This window comes from Drosophila innubila (assembly GCF_004354385.1).
Source record: "Drosophila innubila isolate TH190305 chromosome 2L unlocalized genomic scaffold, UK_Dinn_1.0 4_B_2L, whole genome shotgun sequence".
NCBI lineage: Eukaryota > Metazoa > Arthropoda > Insecta > Diptera > Drosophilidae > Drosophila > Drosophila innubila.
Genome location: NW_022995372.1, coordinates 1718428 through 1732459, shown reverse-complemented (window position 1 = coordinate 1732459; position 14032 = coordinate 1718428). Strand labels below are relative to the sequence as shown.

Sequence of the window (14032 nt, the reverse complement as noted above, 5' to 3'; positions counted from 1 at the left end):
ATTTAAAGTGGGCATACAGTAATCAATTCATTAGTCAACAACCTTAACATTAACCAAGTGTATATATTATGTGTATATAAAATAACCACCCTTTACCCATGTAAATATATCGTCTCTCCCTAGCTAATGTAACAATAACAACTAGTACTACCAAGCAAACCACAGTAAAACCAACAACAGCAACAAAACCTACAAGAAGAATCACAACATCATCAACAACTACAACAACAACAACTAGCACAACCACTACTAGCACAGAAACAAGCACAATCAACACTTCCGCTACTAACCCCACAACCACCAGCACCACAATCATTGAGACAACAACCATTAAGTCGGGACACACGAAAGGCTATCGCGATGGTATAAATAATATAACCGATACGCCAACACCACGGCCAATGGTCACAACAACCACACTCTCCAGCAAAGATGATGGTGTCAGGAGTACCACAACGCCAAAGATGAAAACCACACGTCTTGATACCTCAAATGAGTTCCCAGAGACAACAACAATGAGCAGCACAACAACTTGGCCAACAGAATTACCCACGAGACCGGGCACAACAACGGATATGGATGGTTTATTCACGATCCAAACGACAACCGCCCGCACCATGACCACCTTTGCACCACCGGCTAATACAACAGACACCACAATTATTAACCCATGTACATTAGATACTAACTGTGCTCCTAACGAGCACTGTAAGCTGGGGCGTTGCCAAAAGAAAGGTATACACAATGTCGTCTATACAAAAAGTTGGCTATGCTGTCACTTTCGGTACCCAAAATGTTGACTCTTTATTCTTTTGATAGATCAAATAATACAATTAATTTTGTAAATACATATATATTCTTTTGTTAATTTAATTTTCAACACACACATGTATAAGTACCATAGTGACAAGTGTGCATTTCACATTCCCACCCATGTATAATATGTTATCGAAAAGAAAACAAAAGTTAACTTCGGATAACCGAAGTTTAAATACCCCCGCAGAAGTAGAAAAGAATTGATTGATATAGCTATCTAATCCAAAATGAAAATTAAGAAGAAATTTAAATTTATTTTGTTAAAAATTAACGCATAATTTGATTAAAGTGAGTCGACATTTACTTCCTTTTGATCATTCTCTCTGCAAGGGCATACAAATGTATATTATAATGTTAAGTGTCTGTACATAATTATAGACCTTGTACAAAACCCTTTGAATATAAGTCTAACATATTTACATTGGAATCATGCGTTACAAGTTTAAAGAACCAACTTAATATGATTGCTAACAAACTGATTAATTTCTAACAAGTAGAACCATCGGGCACACCCAAAAACCCAGAGCCGTGTCAATCGAATAACGATTGCATCGAGACCGAGGCTTGCTACATGGGTCTGTGTCATGATCCCTGCGAATTTGCCAAAATCTGTGCACCAAGTGCCAAGTGTACGGCGAAAAGTCATCGTCCCATCTGCAGTTGTCCTCAGGGACATGAGGGCAATCCAATGGTCAAGTGTGTGTCCACAGATAAGTCAAGTAAGCAACTAAACAAGATTAATCAACAACTTCACTACATCAAATTTAATACAACTAAGCAGAAATTTATATTGAGTGATTTTAAAATGATGCAATTGGAGCTCCGACTAAACTTTTTCTTTCTCTTCTTGTCACACAGTTGAATGCACAGACAACTCCGATTGTGGCGTTACCGAAGCCTGTCTCAATGACCGTTGTGTGCATCCTTGCGATGTTCATGATCCTTGTGCCCAGAATGCGGTTTGTATTAATTCTAACCACGCAGCCGATTGCAGCTGCGCGGATGGTTATCAAGGCAATGGATTTGTCGGCTGTCAGCCAGGTTAGTATACCGTAGATAGACTGCACTATGTTGCACAATTTTGTTATCCTTAAATGAACCTTTCTTTGCTAATCTATCACAAAAATATTCCCAAATATTTCTCTCTCTTTAATACACTGTACAAACTCCTCGTACACCTGTCACAACATCACATGTATAAAATCGACAAACAACAACCACAACAACAACTGTATTATACATAAAACAAACAACAACAACAACAACAACAAATTCTGCACCAAAATCCAAAATATAGCACGCACTCATGTCTGCCAATACAACGAGGATTGTCCACCGAACAAACTCTGCGATCGTCTCAATCGTCGCTGCATCAATCCTTGCCAAGAGGATTCCTGTGGCGAGAATGCTGAGTGTGTACCAGTAAATCATGGCATCGATTGTCGCTGTCTGTCCGGTTACCAGGGCAATGCTTATGTGCTGTGTCAGCAATCCTTGGGTTGTCGCTCCAATTCGGAGTGTGATGCCAGTCAGGCGTGTCTCAACGGCAAATGCTCCTCACCGTGTCAATGTGGCGCCTTCGCGCTATGCGATGTAATCAACCATCGGGGCATCTGCAAGTGTCCGCCTGGTTACAATGGCAACCCTGAAGTGGGCTGCAGTCCACCACAGAATCCATGCGATCCCAATCCATGTGGGCTAAATGCTCAGTGTGAACTGGACAATGGCAATCCCATCTGCTTCTGTCCCAAGGGACTCACGGGCAATCCCTTCAAGAATTGCAGTAAGTATCACATTTGATTTTTAGTCGGATCAGGAGTTTACATACTAATCTATTTACAGTTCCTGAGGGCGATGAATGCACACCAAATCCTTGTGGCCCCAACTCTGGGTGTCGTCGTGTGGACGGTGCTCCTGTTTGCTTCTGCTTGCCAGAATACGAAGGTCAACCGCCATTGATTGCCTGTGAGCTGCCCTCGAATCCCTGCGATCCCTCACCATGTGGACCAAACACCCAATGTTCCGTGCTAAGCAATGGTTTCTCCAAGTGCACTTGCCTGCCCGGTTATGTAGAGAGTCCCAACACCATTCGCGGTTGCGTGGAGCCCATTAATCCCTGCGAGCCCAATCCTTGTGGAACTGGCGCCATCTGCGACTCATCACGGCAACCTGTCTGCTACTGTCCGGACAACAAGGTCGGAAATCCCTTTAGAATATGCGAGAAGCCAACTGAAACCGTTGAACTGTGTCGCCCCGGACCCTGTGGGCGCAATGCCGACTGTTATGTGGCCGAGAATCGCGAGGAATGTTACTGTCGCTCTGGATATGTAGGAGATGCCTATCAAGGCTGTCGTGAACCAAGCCGTACCGTCTGCGATCCCAACCCGTGTGGTCCCAATGCCAACTGTGTCATTGCCGGCGATGGTCAGACAGCTTGCGTCTGTCCCGAAGGTCTGTCCGGAGATCCAACATCGATCACTGGTTGCCATGGCTACGAATGTCAAGTGGATGCAGATTGTCCACAGAGCAAGGCTTGCATGGGATTCCGTTGCTACGACCCTTGCCCTGGAGCTTGCGGTCATGGGGCCAATTGTCGCGTGGAGCAACATCATCCGGTGTGCTCCTGCAATGCAGGATTAACTGGCAATCCTGGCGTTCGCTGCTTTGCCCTGGATCAACCCAAGGGTAATCCTTGTGTGCCCAGTCCATGTGGATTGAATAGCGAATGTAAATTGCTTAACAATCGTGCTGTTTGCTCCTGTCTGCCTGGATACCTTGGTGATCCACAGTCCGGTTGCCAGCCAGAATGCGATATTAACTCGGACTGCAGTGAATCTTTGTCCTGCATCAATCACAAGTGCGTTGATCCATGTTCCGGCACCATCTGCGGCATCAATGCCATCTGTAATGTGAGACAGCATACTCCAGTTTGTCATTGTCTTGATGGATTCGCTGGAGACGCCTTCCTGCAGTGTGTGTCCATTGGCATTCTGAAGAATATATCACGGGATCCTTGTGTTCCATCTCCTTGTGGACCAAATGATGTGTGTTCCGTTTTTGGAGACGGTGTTGCCTTGTGTGATCCCTGCTTTGGACCTAATGCCCAACAGAATCCACGTTGCCGACCAGAGTGTATTGCCAACTCGGACTGTCCCTTCGATCGAGCTTGTTTAGGACAACGTTGTCTGGATCCTTGCCCCGGCTCCTGCGGACGAAATGCCATCTGCCGCGTCTACGAGCACAATCCAGTTTGTGCCTGTCCCTCTGGACTCTATGGAAATCCCTATGAACAATGCGCGACACCATCGCCCATCGTGCCAACCCCTTCGGCTAACTGTGCCAAGCTGCAGTGCGGACCCAATGCGGACTGTAAGCGTCACAGTGGAGGATTGGCCTGCGTCTGTCGCAAGGGTTACTTTGGTAATCCCTACCTTGGCTGCCGTCCCGAGTGCGTTCTCAACAGTGACTGTAATGCGGATAAATCCTGCGTGAGCTCCAAGTGCGTGGATGTCTGCGTTGGCGTCTGTGGTATCAATGCCCTCTGCCGTGTGGTAAATCATGCCCCAGTTTGTGTTTGTGCCGAGGGATACAGTGGTGACGCCTTCCTGGCCTGCAATCCTTATTATTTGCCGCCTACTACACCACCTAACGATCATAGAAATCCCTGCGAACCGTCTCCTTGTGGTCCAAACTCACGTTGTCTGGCTTCTGCTGATGGTTATGCCGCCTGCTCTTGTCTGCCTAACTTCAAGGGTGCACCACCCGTCTGCCAACCCGAGTGCGTAGTCAGCTCCGAGTGCCCTCCCAGTCAAGCCTGTATCAATCAACGCTGTGCGGATCCTTGTCCCGGTACTTGTGGTATCGGTGCCCGTTGCGAGGTACTTAATCACAATCCCATCTGCTCTTGCGAGGCAAATCACGACGGAGATCCATTTGTGGCCTGCTCCCCCATTCCCGATCAGCCTTCTGAAGGCAAGACACCCGGAAATCCTTGCAATCCATCGCCTTGTGGACCCAACTCGATTTGCCAGATCAAGCAAAACCGACCTGTCTGCTCTTGTGTTGCGAACTATATTGGCAGTCCTCCCTACTGCCGTCCCGAGTGTACGCTGAGCAGCGAGTGTCCTGCCGACAAGGCCTGCATCCAGGAGAAGTGCCAAAACCCTTGTGCCAATGCTTGTGGACACAATGCCCGCTGCACGGTGGTTGCCCACTCTGCACACTGTAGTTGCGATCAGGGCTATGAGGGAGATGCCTTTGTGGGCTGCTCTCGGGTCATCGACACGAGTAAGTTAAATATAATTCGTCTAAAATGTAAGGAATTATAATTTATTGGCTTCCACAGAACCACATGATCATCATAATCCTTGTTATCCGAATCCCTGTGCGGAGAATGCGGTCTGCACTCCGCACAATGATGCCGCTCGTTGCAGTTGCATTGAGCCGTATTTCGGTGATCCCTACAGCACCGGTTGCCGTCCAGAATGTATCTACAACTCGGAGTGTCCCTCGTCCTTGGCCTGCATAAAGCAGCATTGCCGCAATCCTTGCACCGGAGCCTGTGGTCCTAACGCCGAGTGTGCAGTGGTCAATCATGTGCCCGCCTGCAGTTGCACTCGTGGCTTTGAGGGCGATCCCTTCGTGGGGTGCAAAAGTACTCCAATTGGACCCATCAGCGTATGTGAACCTAATCCCTGTGGACCCAATAGCATCTGCCGTACTGTGGAAGGACATCCCACATGTAGTTGCAAGGGTGGCTACTTTGGAGCTCCTCCCACATGCCGTCCCGAGTGTGTGGTCAGCTCGGAGTGCGCTCAACATTTGGCTTGCATCAACCAAAAGTGCGCTGATCCTTGCAGTGGCACGTGTGGCTTCAATGCCAAGTGCCAGGTAAGCAACCACAATCCAATCTGTACCTGCCCCAAGGAATACGTCGGAGATCCATTCGAACAATGTATACCCAAACGTAAGTTTTCATCTACCTCATTAAATCAACTTAATTTCTTAATTTCGCCTCTCAATTTCTATCCTTAGCACACGAACCACGTCCTGCAGTCAATCCATGTCTGCCTAATCCTTGTGGACCGAATGCCAAGTGCCAGGACGTGAATAACCGCGCTGAATGCTCTTGCTTGCCTGGAATGTTTGGTGCTCCACCAAGTTGTCGACCCGAGTGCGTTATAAATCAGGATTGTCCCTCGAATCGTGCCTGCATACGTCAGCGTTGCGAAGATCCTTGTGTCGGTACTTGCGGCTTCAATGCCCTATGCACCACACAGAATCATCAGCCCAAGTGCAGTTGTCTCGAGAGCTACCAGGGTGATCCCTACACGGGTTGCAATATGATTGAAAGTGAGTATCCCTTTTCGAACTATTTGCTATCTCTTCCAAGCGCTCGATCCAACTTTTGTGATCCCTTTAAAAGCGCCTCAATTGTTAATGTTGTATGTTCTTTTCAGTGGTGTTCAAAAGGGTTAAGATTTAAGGGCTTTATGGTTCACTCATTTCATGCATGTTCTATGTATTGTGTACATATTCAATCATCACTCTATCATTTACGTATACCCTGCACACAGATTGAAGTTCAATAAAAAGAAGAAACCCTAAAAAAAAAAAATATCGTAACTGAGCGAAACAACACCAGTTTATTAAAAATCTATCAGTCTGATATAAAGTATTGATCTCATATGAAAGTTGAGATATTGGGAGAGAGATAGGCTATACGAGCAAAGGAAACGCAATGAGTAGAAAAGAGACTTACAAATTTTTTTGACTGAGGAACGAGAGACCTAAATTTAAGTTCAAATTACGAAGACAAACAAAAGAGGGAGATGAAGGAACGTGAGAGAGAGATAGAAAAAAGACTTACAAATTTTTTTGACTGAGGAACGAGAGACCTAAATTTAAGTTCAAATTAGGAAGACAGACAATAGAGGGAGGAGATGGAGGAATAGAAAAAAATCATATAGAAAAATACTTACAATTGAGACAGAAAAATAGAAAGGAAGAAACGACTTATTGAAACTATAAGACAGTAAGACTTTTAGAAAAAATACAAAAAAAAATATAAAGATAGACTTTGAGATGTGTAGTTGAAATAGTAGCAACATAAGCAAACAAATATTTAATAAACATCCAATAACATCATACTCTAAATAGAACAATACTTAAGATCGTCAAAGTACTTTAACTCTATGTGCAGAGTATCAACTTGTCGAGCACACTCGACTATATTATATTTGCCTGTTGTTTGTATTTATTATGTATATTTATGTGTACGCCTAGTTTGTAAGCCTATTCTATATCATGTAAATCCTTGTATGTATATCTCTTACATCATCTGCCTGCTTGCTATTTCCATGCCCATGCATATACCCATGATCAGTTGTAGTGGCCGATTTGCCCTCTGATCCCTGCTATCCATCGCCATGTGGTGCCAATGCCATTTGTCGCGAGCACAACGGTGCTGGCTCATGCAGCTGCATTCAGAATTACTTTGGAGATCCTTACATTAATTGTCGACCCGAATGCGTACAAAACAGCGATTGTCCCGGCACTAAGGCCTGCATCAACATGAAGTGCCGCGATCCCTGTGCCAACGCTTGTGGCTTCAATGCCATCTGTCGAGTGGCCCATCATCAGCCCGTTTGTAGTTGTGAGCCAGGCTTCACTGGGAATCCCCTGCGCGCCTGCGTGGAGAGACCCACAAGTATGATGGACCCATAGATTCACTACTAGCTCGTCTGTTAATCATATATCTGCCCTTTCTTAGATATGTATCTTCCACTGCCTAAAGACCCATGCAGACCCTCTCCTTGTGGCCTCTTTAGCACTTGCCACGTTGTCGGTGATCGTCCCGTCTGTGCTTGCTTGCCAGATTACATGGGTAGTCCTCCCAGTTGCAAGCCCGAGTGCGTGATAAGTGCTGAGTGTCCCTCGGACAGGGCCTGCATCAATCAGAGGTGCCGTGATCCCTGTCCTGGCACCTGTGGCTACAATGCTCGTTGTCGCACCACCAACCATTCACCCATCTGTAGCTGCTACGATGGTTACACTGGAGATCCTTTCCATCAGTGTGTGCCCGAGAGAAGTAGGTGTTTCTTTTAGATCCTTACTAGGATGTCTCGAATACAATATGTTATGCTTATAGAGCCCACGCCCTTACCCGATCCCATACGACCGATTAATCCCTGCGTGCCCTCGCCCTGTGGACCCAACTCGCAGTGTCAGGTCTCAAGCCAAGGCGCCGTCTGTGCCTGCATCAACAACTACATAGGACGTCCGCCTGCCTGTCGTCCCGAGTGCAGCATCAACTCGGAGTGTCCTGCCCGCATGGCTTGTATGAATACCCGCTGTGCCGATCCCTGCATTGGCTCCTGCGGCAACAACGCCATCTGTCATGTCAGCTCGCACTCACCGGTGTGCATGTGCCAGCCTGGCCACACAGGCGATCCCTTTACCGGCTGCTATAAAATCCTTGAGAGTATGTCCTCGGGTTTCCCTGCCTAGCGAATTTCCACTCAAGTCCCCTCTCTGTTACCCTCTCACAGCACCTATTGAGACAATACAACCCTGTCATCCCAGCCCCTGTGGCCTGAACGCGCTCTGCGAGGAACGCAATCGCGCCGCCGCTTGCAGATGTGTGCCAGAGTACTACGGAGATCCATATGTGGAATGCCGACCAGAGTGTGTTATCAACACTGACTGCCCCAAATCTCGCGCTTGTGTCAACCAAAAGTGTGTCGACCCTTGTCCGGGAATGTGCGGTCATAGCGCCCAGTGTGCCGTCATTAATCACGCGCCCAACTGCGAATGCCTGTCGGGCTACACGGGAAACCCCATCGTTGGTTGTCATCTTATACCTGAAACTCCGCGCTGTAAGACCCCATCGAAACCCAAAACTCAAAACAATCCTCATATTAATAGCCACACTTTGTGTCGCAGATCCTGATCCTATTGTGCCCGAAAATCCGTGCCAACCCTCACCGTGCGGCCTGTACAGCAATTGTCGGGCACTGAACGGCCATGCCGTATGCTCCTGTGTGTCCAATTATGTGGGTGCCCCACCCAATTGCCGACCCGAATGCATGAGCAGTTCCGAGTGCAGCCAGGATAAGGCGTGCATCAACGAACGCTGTAAAGATCCCTGCCCCGGCACCTGTGGCAACAATGCCCTCTGCCGTGTCGTTAATCACAATCCCATCTGCTCTTGTAGTCCTGGCTACACTGGTGATCCCTTCGTACGCTGTTTAATCCAAGAGAGTAAGAAATCCAAAGACAACCCCACAACCCTTTCATCTTTACACCCTCTCATTGAAGGAAGTTGCAAAATATATCGATGAGGCTGCTCTATTAACTTAAATTGGATAGTGATATGCAACTCTAAAATAAGAGAAGATAAGAGAAGAAAGTTCATAGATAATGACCATTTGTTATAGACAGTTGCATCGATAAATTTTAGAGCTCTACCTTATATATCATCTCATGCTGAAACCCATCCCATCCTATCATCCACACTTTATATCTTATCTATATATATATATCTATATCTATATCTTTCTTTTATATGTACAATCTTATTATGTGGCTTTTATTGTGGTGCATGCTGTTATCATTGGTGTTATTGGTATGGTAAAAGTAGAACCTCGACCAGTTGTAAGTGATCGCGTTGATCCATGTGTGCCTTCGCCATGTGGTCCCAACTCCCAGTGTCGGGTGTCGGCGGCTAATGAGCAACCCGTGTGCTCATGCTTGCAACATTATGTGGGTAGGGCGCCAAATTGCCGACCGGAGTGCACCTCAAATTCCGAGTGTGCGGGCAACATGGCGTGCATTAATTTGCGCTGTCAGGATCCCTGTGTGGGAACCTGCGGCATTCAGACCACATGCCTTGTAAATAATCATAGACCCATTTGCCGTTGCCTCGATGGTTATGCCGGTGATCCATTCTCAGAGTGTAGTCCACAAAGTAAGACGTGTACCCGCTACCTACACTTAGTTTCCCCCCACTAAAGCTTGCCCCCTCTTTCCCCCTGACTTCCCGTAGTAATTGTGCCGCCTGAAATCGCCGAGCCATGCAACCCGAGTCCCTGTGGCGCCAATGCTCTCTGTAAGGAACGCAACGGCGTCGGTTCCTGTACCTGTCTGCCCGAGTACAGCGGGGATCCCTACACGGAGTGCCGTCCGGAGTGTGTACTCAACAGCGACTGTTCGAAGAATCGTGCCTGCCTCAACAACAAGTGCCGTGACCCCTGTCCAGGAGTCTGCGGCGTCGCTGCCGAATGTCATGTGATCAATCACGCACCCAGCTGTAGTTGCCCCTCCGGTTTTACGGGCAACCCATCACAATATTGCCGCAAAATTTCGCAATGTAGAGTATTCCCTAACTGCAAAGAGTCTGCCCTGAACACTTTAGTAATTCCAATGTCTAATCCCTTAGTGGCGCCACCTGTACAACCTTGTCAACCATCGCCTTGTGGTCCGTATAGCCAGTGCCGTGAGGTGAATGGTCATGCGGTTTGCTCGTGCGTTGCCAACTATGTTGGTGCCCCACCCGCCTGTCGTCCCGAGTGCTCGGTTAGTTCCGAATGCGCTCAGGACAAGGCTTGTGTGAATTTGCGCTGTGTGAACCCATGTCCTGGAACCTGCGGCAACGAGGCCGTCTGCAAGGTGACCAATCACAATCCAATCTGTTCCTGCCCTGCCGGATACAGTGGCGATCCTTTTGTACGCTGTGCACCCTGGCAACAAGAGCTCGATATATCAAGAGCCAATGAAAATCCTTGTGTGCCCAGTCCCTGCGGTCCCAACTCCCAGTGTCGCGTTATTGGCGAAACGGGCGTCTGCTCCTGTCTGCCGAACTACATTGGGCGTGCTCCGAATTGCCGTCCCGAGTGCACACAAAACTCCGAGTGTCCGGCTAACCTGGCCTGTATTAATGAGCGTTGCAAGGATCCCTGTCCCGGCTCTTGCGGCTTCAATGCCTACTGCAATGTGGTGAATCATTCACCTGTATGCAATTGCGAGAGCGGCTACTCAGGCGATCCATTTGCCGGCTGCAATCCGCAACGTAAGATATATCACCCATCGATGCTTGTGACTCGAGCTTATCTGGTATCCATTCCCTTATTTAGCAATTGTCACTCAAGATGAGCGCTTGACTCCCTGCTCACCGTCACCCTGCGGTCCAAATGCCGAGTGCCGGGAACGCAATGGCGCCGGCTCTTGCACCTGTCTGCCAGAATACTTCGGTGATCCGTATAGCGGCTGTCGTCCGGAGTGCGTGGTCAACAGTGACTGTGCACGCGACAGATCCTGCATCAACCAGAAATGCGTGGATCCATGTCCGGGTGTTTGTGGCTTGAATGCAGAATGCCGCGTGTCCAATCACTTGCCCAGCTGTCACTGTCTCGTCGGTTACACTGGAAACCCATCGAGTGCCTGCCGTGAAATACCCCAACTTCCCGCGCCACGTAGGTTTCACATCATCTTACAAAACTCAAACACAAAAAAAAAACTGAACGTCCTTTACGCCTTCCTACTCGTAGCTGTGCGTGATGAGAATCCTTGCGTGCCTTCACCCTGCGGTCCTTACAGTCAGTGCCGTGAGATTAACAACCATGCCGTCTGCTCCTGTCAACCCTCTTTCATTGGCTCCGCTCCAAACTGTCGGCCCGAGTGCGTTGTTAGCTCTGATTGTGCACAAGACCTTAACTGTCAGAATCAAAAGTGCGTGGATCCGTGTCCAGGCACTTGCGGCATTGAGGCGCGTTGCCAGGTCATTAACCATTATCCTGCATGTTCCTGTGCCCCTGGCTATACCGGAGATCCCTTCAATCGATGCACGCGTATCAAATGTAAGCATGAGTAGTCCTTAAACTGAGTAAGCTAAACCAGTTGGACTCTGGGGTAAAATGGGATTGAATTTGATCTTAGTAAAGGTAGTTAACGAATTAAATATAGTTTTTTGTCCAGCTGGTTTAAGCTCACTCTCTCTCTCTCTCTATTTCTTTCCTGCATGTATATATATCCTTCACCTTAATGTTGTACTTCTCTTCCAATTTATGTATTCTACACTATCCATCCGATCTTCCTATGTGTCTGTGTAATATGTAACTGTGTATGTGTATGCAACTTTACTTAAATCTATTGTACGGAATTGGGATTGGCTATGTAGTGGATGTTACGAAACCCAAAGATACCGGTAATCCCTGCCACCCCTCACCCTGCGGACCCAACTCCAAATGCGTCGACATACGCGGTTCACCTGCATGCTCCTGCCTGCCCGACTATCTCGGACGGCCACCCAACTGTCGACCCGAATGCACGACTAGTCCCGACTGCCCGGCCAACCTGGCGTGTGTTAACCAGCGTTGTGCCAATCCCTGTATTGGTGCTTGCGGTCTACACTCCCAGTGTACGGTCATCAAGCATAATCCGAACTGCCAGTGCGAGCCTGGTTATACCGGAGATCCCTTTTCCGCCGGCTGTGCCATTATACAACAAAGTATAACTCAACCGGAAACCCAAATCTTGTCGTTGAACTAACATTCATTTACTTTCTTTCCCTCCTTCCTACGCCTGATTTAGTTACCCCAACGGAAGCGCCACGCAATCCCTGCAATCCCAGCCCTTGTGGAGCAAATGCCATTTGCCGGGAACGTAACGGCGCTGGATCTTGTGCCTGTCAGCCCGAATACTTTGGTGATCCGTACAGCGGCTGTCGTCCGGAGTGCGTACAGAATGCTGACTGTGATCGATCTCGTGCTTGCATCAACAACAAATGCCAGGATCCTTGCCCTGGTGCCTGTGGCATCAATGCCGAGTGTCGCGTTCTGAATCACGCTCCCAACTGCATGTGCTTCGATGGCTATTCAGGAGACCCGCATCGCTCGTGTGCCCTTGTTGAGGTGGCTACCCGTCGACCGGAAAATCCCTGTCAGCCATCTCCATGTGGACCCAACAGCCAGTGTCATGATCAGAACAGCCATGCGGTTTGTAGCTGCCTAGAGGGTTACTTCGGTGCCCCGCCAAGCTGCAAGCCCGAGTGTGTAGTCAGCTCTGAGTGTGCACAGAATCGTGCCTGCATCAATCAGAAGTGTGCCGATCCGTGTCGCGGGGCATGTGGTAACAATGCCAAGTGCCAGGTGGTTAATCACAATCCCATCTGCAGCTGTGTGTCCGGTATGACCGGCGATCCAATCTCAGGTTGTGTTAAGGATGTTGCAAAATCCACGGAGAATCCATGCGTTCCATCGCCTTGTGGACCGAACTCCATTTGCCGTGAGATCGGTGAGCAGGCTGCTTGCTCCTGCCAGGAAAACTACATTGGACGTCCACCCAACTGTCGACCAGAGTGCACCAACAACGACGAGTGCCAGAATCATCTGTCCTGTCAGCAGGAACGCTGCGTTGATCCCTGTCCCGGCTCATGTGGTAGCAACGCCATCTGCCAAGTGGTACAACACAATGCAGTCTGTTCTTGCGCCGATGGGTACGAGGGAGATCCACTCTTTGGCTGCCAACTTATGGCTCCAGTTCTGCCCACACAACCACCTACATCACCATGCGAGCCCTCCCCTTGCGGTCCCCATGCCGAGTGCCGGGAACGAAACGGAGCCGGCGCCTGTTACTGTCACGAAGGCTTCGAGGGTAATCCCTACGATGCCCAAAGGGGCTGTCGTCGCGAATGCGAGACCAATGATGAGTGTAGTCCAGCTCAGGCTTGTGGGCACTTCAAGTGCATCGATCCTTGTGCAAATATGTGCGGAGAGTTTGCTATCTGTACGGTGGATAACCATGTGCCCAACTGTAACTGCCCGACAGGTTACAGTGGAGATCCTTTCTTCAGCTGCCGTCCAATACCTAACACGCCAGCTCCACCTGTGAACCCCTGTGTGCCATCCCCCTGCGGACCCAACAGCAATTGTCGCCGCATCAACAACCAGGCTGTCTGCTCCTGCCAATCCGGCTATGTCAATCAGCCGCCTAACTGCCGTCCTGAGTGCGTGGTCAGCGCTGAGTGCTCTACAGATCGCGCCTGTGTCAACAACAAGTGCCTCGATCCCTGTCTTCATACATGTGGAGTGCGCGCCATCTGCACCACCAAAAACCACAGTCCTATTTGCACATGCCCGCGCGGCATGACCGGTGATCCCTTCGTGCAGTGCAGCAGGATCCGTGAGTACTCCAAGTGAATGTTATGTGCAAAGATTTA

General features: G+C 48.8%; 1 protein-coding gene across 1 annotated transcript in view; it reads left to right on the top strand.

Annotated features, from left to right (window-relative positions):
• LOC117780127 overlaps nucleotides 1–14032 on the top strand; it is a 119854-nt gene that overhangs the window by 63993 nt on the left and 41829 nt on the right. Inside the window, 19 exon segments of the mRNA XM_034616539.1 lie at nucleotides 124–735; nucleotides 1314–1535; nucleotides 1675–1857; nucleotides 2114–2599; nucleotides 2659–5103; nucleotides 5162–5782; nucleotides 5851–6168; nucleotides 7202–7525; nucleotides 7589–7906; nucleotides 7967–8299; nucleotides 8367–8693; nucleotides 8761–9078; nucleotides 9458–9784; nucleotides 9863–10186; nucleotides 10256–10885; nucleotides 10950–11288; nucleotides 11364–11672; nucleotides 11993–12322; nucleotides 12406–13995. Coding sequence (XP_034472430.1) covers nucleotides 124–735; nucleotides 1314–1535; nucleotides 1675–1857; nucleotides 2114–2599; nucleotides 2659–5103; nucleotides 5162–5782; nucleotides 5851–6168; nucleotides 7202–7525; nucleotides 7589–7906; nucleotides 7967–8299; nucleotides 8367–8693; nucleotides 8761–9078; nucleotides 9458–9784; nucleotides 9863–10186; nucleotides 10256–10885; nucleotides 10950–11288; nucleotides 11364–11672; nucleotides 11993–12322; nucleotides 12406–13995 — 10356 coding nt within the window.